This window comes from Dasypus novemcinctus, chromosome 24 (assembly GCF_030445035.2).
Source record: "Dasypus novemcinctus isolate mDasNov1 chromosome 24, mDasNov1.1.hap2, whole genome shotgun sequence".
Taxonomy (NCBI): Eukaryota; Metazoa; Chordata; class Mammalia; order Cingulata; family Dasypodidae; genus Dasypus; species Dasypus novemcinctus.
This window is the reverse complement of record NC_080696.1, coordinates 3,083,287-3,089,022: the sequence shown is the minus strand read 5'-3', so window position 1 is coordinate 3,089,022 and position 5,736 is coordinate 3,083,287. Positions and strand designations below refer to the sequence as shown.

The window sequence follows — 5,736 nt, the reverse complement described above, 5'->3', positions numbered from 1 at the left end:
CTCCCGGGCCCCCCCAGAGCTGCTGGATCGGAACCTGCGTGTCACAAGCCCGGGTGCCCACGGACGCCCTTAGAGCTGGAGGCTGTGTGGGCGACGGCTCTAACCGGCTCACCGTGCCACCTGCTGAGCCTGCGCGGACCAGTCCCCACCCGGCGGCTTGGCCCTCCCCCGCCCGCGTCAAGGCCCCTCCGCTCGAGACCCCCGCCCTCCTCCGTCCAGCCCTGGGCTTCGGGACCCTCTCAGGCCCCTCCGGGAGGCTGGCCGGAGCGGCACCCCGCTCTCCCCGGCACGGCTCCCTCTCTTCCCGCGTCCCGTGTTCCCAGGGCCCCCAGCGCCAGGTGGGGCGATGCCGGGAGCTGACCGCAGCCAGGCAGGCCGCGTGGGGCCTGGGGACGTCCCCTGCAGCCCAGGCCCCGCCAGCCTTCCCCGCCTCGCCTCGAAGGACGAAGCCTCCTCCGTGCTCCAGCGCCCAGAAGGGAGCAGCTCCCAGGGAGCCAAGGGGTTTCCCAAAATTCAGAAGAGACTGCCACCTCCCTGCCGCCCTCCCTTCCCTAAACGGGGGCTCCGCATCTGGAGCAAAGAGCCCACCCCTTCGAGGTCGGCGAGCCTTCCTCGGTCAGCAGCTGGGCCCCGGGAGCCCAGGTCACCTGCCGGCAGGGGTGCTCGGCTGCCGGCCACCCCCTCCCCGGCCCGGTTCCTGCAGGGAGAGCCTCAGCCCTTCCACTGCCACAAGGAGAAGGTGCCCGGGCACTCGCCTCGGAGCCGCCGACCTCCACGCCTGCAGGGACAACGCGACGGCCTCCCCGAACTCATTCTGCCTCCCCGAACTCATTCTGCGACAGAATGCGGCAAGGGCAGCAGTGGAGCGAGGCAGGCCGTCTTCGGCTCCCACCTCTTTCTTGGGCACCTCCCCAGCTCTTCCCCCACCTGGGATCCAGCCCTCCGCAGGTCCCCGTCCAGCCCCCAGGCCCAGTCCAAAAGAGGCCAGCTAATCTGCAGAGCCCGCCTGGCCTCTCTGTCCTCCCCCAGGCAGGCTGCGATTTTAGGCAGCAGCGGAACAGAGCTGCGCTACCCTCGGCGCGGCGTCGCTCAAGCAGGGAGCTGTTTTGGCACGTCAGGGGGCGGTGACCCCAGCACCCCAAAACACACACAGGCATGATACCCAACAGCTTGGTCTCGGCCTAGAGATCCTCTTGGGGGAACGGCGAGGCAAGGAACAGAGAACTCGCTGCCCGCTCCACGCAAGGACACTCCCAGCTCCCAAAGCAGGCACCTCTGGGAGGCAGGAAAACCATGTATTTGCCAGGAAGCGCGGCTGGCGCCAATCAGAGGCAGGAGAGAAGGGGCCGAGTGGAGCGGTCCAGCACAGACTCTGGGAGCCAGCCTGCCTGGGCTCAAACCCTGACCCTGTCACTGGATAGCTGTGTGACGCTCCAGCAATTGCTCAGCCTCTCTGTGCCTGACCCTCCCATCTGTAAAATGGGATTAAGACCCACCTTACAGAGCTGTTAAGAGGATTAAAGGAGTTCCCATTCGCAAATTCCTTACAACAATGCCAGGTACACAGGAAGATTCCCAGCACCACCTTACTTCCAGTGGCCCCTCGGCCGTCTCCTGCCCAACGCTGGCCCCTGCCCAGGGCTCAGCTCTCCTCCCTCCCAGCTCTCAGGGCCCCTGAGACCACCGGTCACACAGTTCAACCCCATGGAAAGGGGAGGACCATGGGGCAAGGCCCAGGGGTCTACAGAGACCCCCCACCCCAGGGCTGTGCAGCCAGCAGTCACCCAACAGAGCAGCTGAAATCACCCTCACCAGGCTGGCTGCTCATCACCATCTCCTGAGTCAGGAGATCTCCTCTGCCCAACACACACACCCACACACGTGTACACACGCACACGTGCACGTGCACACATGCACCCACACACGCGTACATACACACACACGTGTACACACGCACCCCGTGTACACACACGCGTACATATGCACACGCGTGTACACACACCCCGTGTACACACGCACCCACACACGTGCACACGCACGCGTCCTTCTGTTGGCCTGGCCTGCATTTCCACCAAAGAGAACAAAGGGAATCCCCACTCCCCGTGGCCCCCCAGGACCCCGGGCTCCCCAAACCTCCCCTGGGTGTGCAGCCCGCCCTCCAGCCACCCTGCCCCTCCTCCACTTCCCTCTCCCACACCCCACGGGCACCCTCGGATTCTTGCAGCGATGTGCAACTGCTGTTGTGGAAAGAAACTAAAAGCCCTCAGGGTCCCGTGAGGTCGGCAGGGGCTCCTGTGCGAACCGCAGTGCCCGTCTCCTTCCGCCCTCCCACCTGGCTCAGGTGTGCCGAGCATCAGCTACAGGCCAGGCACTGTGCCGGCGGGGCCCGGACTCGGCAGGGGGCCCTCGGTCACCCAGCCCTGAGAAGATGGACAGGGAGGCACGGCCAGGAAGGGCGCCGCCAAGCCTGCAGGGTGCCAGCAGGCGTTTGAAGAAGGCGAGGGCCCTGCAGAGCATTCTGGAAACAGGAAACAGCGCCAACAGGCCCCGGGGTGGTGCCCGTGGCTGTCAAGGAAAATGCAAAGGGCCTGTGGCCAGCGTGCGGCTGGGGGGAGCTCAGCTCACAGAGGGTCTGACTTTATTCGAGTGCAACAGGTAGCTGTCACGGGTTCCAGAGGAGGGAGATGGTCTAACGTATCCTTTTCTAAATCTCTCTTGCTGCTCTGTTCAAATGGAGTGGAGGAGGGCAAGGCAGGCGTGGGGAGGGGGTGAGCAGCTCCTGTAGCTTTCCAGCCAGACAGGGCGCCGGCGTGGCCCGGGAGGAAGCCGTGGAGACACCAAGAGAGCAGGCCCTGAGCAGATGTCGAGAGAATCCAAAGGCCTCGTGTGGGCTGGACGTGGGGAAGGCGCCGGGCTGGCGTCACCTGGTCTCCGACCTATAAAGGTGAGTGGGTGACGGGCCATTTCCTGGGCTGGGGAAGCCTGAGCAGACCCCTGTTGGGGGAGCACCATGGAGGATTCTATTTCACCCAGATTAAGTTTTTTGGCCCTAGGATATAGCCTGGACAGAGCAATCATCAGGTGGGTGGCTGGATGGAGAGGCTGGAGATAAAATCACGAACTGCACCAGAGCTGGGTGTAAATCAATCCTTCACGTTAAAAATCGGAAGAATGAATGCGAGCTCCTGGGGGGGTCGGGGTAAGTAAACAGAAGGTTCGGGAGTGTGGGGGGGCAAAGGGAGGGGAGGGGGCGGGGACAGGGTGCCCCGGGGCACTCGGACGGTCACCTGGAGAAGCCAAGAGAGCTTCTCGGTTCTAGAAGGAGCGGGATGACCGAGCCCAAAGGACCCCGAGGGAGACCTCCCCTGCACACGGGACTCACTCCCTGGATTCCTCGGCCAGGCCGTTCCAGGGAAGCGGCGTGGGAACCAGAGCCGCGCTGGCAGGAGCGTGCGGAGCTCCCCAGAAGCCTGGCTGAAAAGTGCGGGAGCGTGCTGGAGGGAGGGGGGGCTCCGGGGAAACCCGGGGCTGTGGATGGAAGGGCCCGAGCACGTGCTGAGACTTCCGCGGTGACCCAGGTGGGAGGAAGCCGCTGACGCTGGGAAGGGGAGGCAGGCGAGGCGCGGAGCAGGCCCTGGCGCCCCGAGCCGGTCGCGGGGCCAACTGTGCCCTCCGAAAAGACAAGTGCGAGTCCTGACCCCAGGCCCCCAAATGCAATCTGGATGTTCTTGGGTAAGACAAAACCTGGCCCGGGGGACCCGAGCCCAGCACGGCTGGTCTTACAAGAGGGGAGAAGTGCACACGAAAAGGGCAGGCTGCCCCCCAGCACCCCAGATTTCAGGGACAGCACGGCCCTGCTGGCACCTTGATTTCCAGTTCCAGCTTCCAGAGTGTGAGAAGATAAACTGCCGCTAGAAGCCACCCCGTTCACGGTACTTTATCCCCGCCCCCAGCAGCCGAGGGGTCGGGTCTCTCCCGCACACCAAGGGGGAGGGGAGGCGGGAAGGCACACCTCGCCACGCAGGCCCACCTGCTTTCCACTCACGCCCACTCCCAGCGGCCCCGGCTAGGGCTCCCGGCACCGGCCAGTGGCCCCGGGGGCACGGGTGCGCCACCGCCCGCAGGCTCTGTCGCAGCCGCGGCGGCGGCATCTCCCAGGTCGGGCCCCACTCCTGGCGCGAGCAGCGAGGGGTCCGGGCCCGGCCCCCGCGGGAACAAGCCTCAGCGCCCCCAGGCCGGGGCTCCCTCTTCCAAAGTGCGCCTCGCACGCCCCGTCCTCTTCCGAGCCCGGAGCCCGCCAAGCCCGGGCCACCCGAGAGCGCGCGGTCGGCCCCCAGGAGGGCTGCGCCCCGCGCCCGGGGTCCCGGGGGCGGCCAGCCTCGCCCCCAGCCTCCGGGCCGCGCTCCCGGCTTTGTCTGCGCCCCGGAGCGCGCCCGCCGGGCACCCCGAGCGCAGCCCTCCGGCCCGCGACCCCCACCCCGGATCACCGCCGCCCCCGCGCACGGCGAGCCCCGGCCTCCCGCCCCCCACCCCCCCCGCCGCACCGGCCGCGGGACCCCCGGGCCGGCCGGGCCATCGGGCACCGCGGGGCCCCTCGCTCCGCGCGCGGGGGGCGGCAGCCCTGCCCGCGCGGGTCCGGGGCGCGGTACCTTTCCCTGCGGGCCGGGAAGCGAGTGTGCGGCCGCCCCTCCGGCCTGGCCGCCCGCGCCGCCCTCCTCCGCCAGCCGCCGCCGGGAGCCAAGGGCCGAGCCAGCGCGGGCCTGTGCGCGGCGCCTCCGCCGGCGCCCCGGCCCGCCCCGCGGCCGCCCGCCCGGCCCTGCTCCGCCTCGGGGCGGGGACCCGCCGAGCCCCTCCCCGGCCCGCCCCGCCGGGGGCGGAGACGCGGGGCGGCCGGCGGCGGGCGAGCCTGCGCCGAGGGTCCCCGCGCCCCCCTGCACCGCGCCCCGGGCCCCCACGCCAGCCCCCACCCCCAGAAGACAGGCGGCGCCAGCCAGGCGTCAGAGGGCCGGGAATCAACGGGGCGCCGCACGGAGACAGGGGCGGGCCTCAGTTTACCTAAGTGGTTCGGAGCCCTTAGAAAGGAAGGGGCGCCCTCTCCATTCGCCAGGCCCTTCGCTCCTGCGGGCCTTCCTCCGAATCTCAGCTCGGCCTCGGGGCCGCCCCCAACCTCGTTTTCTCCCCACAGCCATCCCGCACCTGCCACCGCACCCTGGCCTCGGAGGTGTCGGCGCATTCGGTTCCACCCTGAAGAGCAGCCCCGCGCGGGGGCCGGGCTGCGGCGCGGGAAGGACGGGTCGGCGCTGGGCCGGGGTGGGGTGCAGTGCCTGCCCCTCCAGGGCCCACGGCGGTGAGCTGCCCACGCGGGCGGTCACAGTGGCCTCTAATGAAACACCCTTCCCCGGTGCCCAGAGCCCCAGCCCTGATGGAGTGAAAACCCACGCACACGCGAGTGGGGGGGCACTTTTTTTTCGGTTAAAGAAAAAAATAAGAATTATTTGGAAATTATCTGTGTATTGGTTTTCTCTTTGAGACTCTCCAAGCTCTGCTCCCCTACACAGTTTTTCATTTGTTCTAGTTGAATGGGGGGTGCCCTTGGGGGCGCACAATTTCCTTCTCTTTAACCCTGGGGTGTCTCCGAGGCCTCCCGGGCAGGGAGGGACCCAGTGCCAGGCACGCAGGGCTCAGGCTGGGGGATGCCGACGGCTCCTAGACGCCCGTGCAGAGCGCAGGCAGGCC

General features: G+C 67.9%; 1 protein-coding gene across 1 annotated transcript; it reads left to right on the top strand.

Moving 5' to 3' along the window:
* The first annotated feature begins 346 nt into the window (after nt 1–346).
* Nucleotides 347–5,351, top strand: LOC131275877 (basic proline-rich protein-like). The gene is made up of 2 exons (XM_058287509.1): nt 347–1,093; nt 4,125–5,351. The coding sequence occupies exons 1-2, from the start codon at nt 347–349 to the stop codon at nt 5,349–5,351; spliced, it is 1,974 nt and encodes a 657-aa protein (XP_058143492.1).
* Nucleotides 5,352–5,736: the final 385 nt, after the last annotated feature.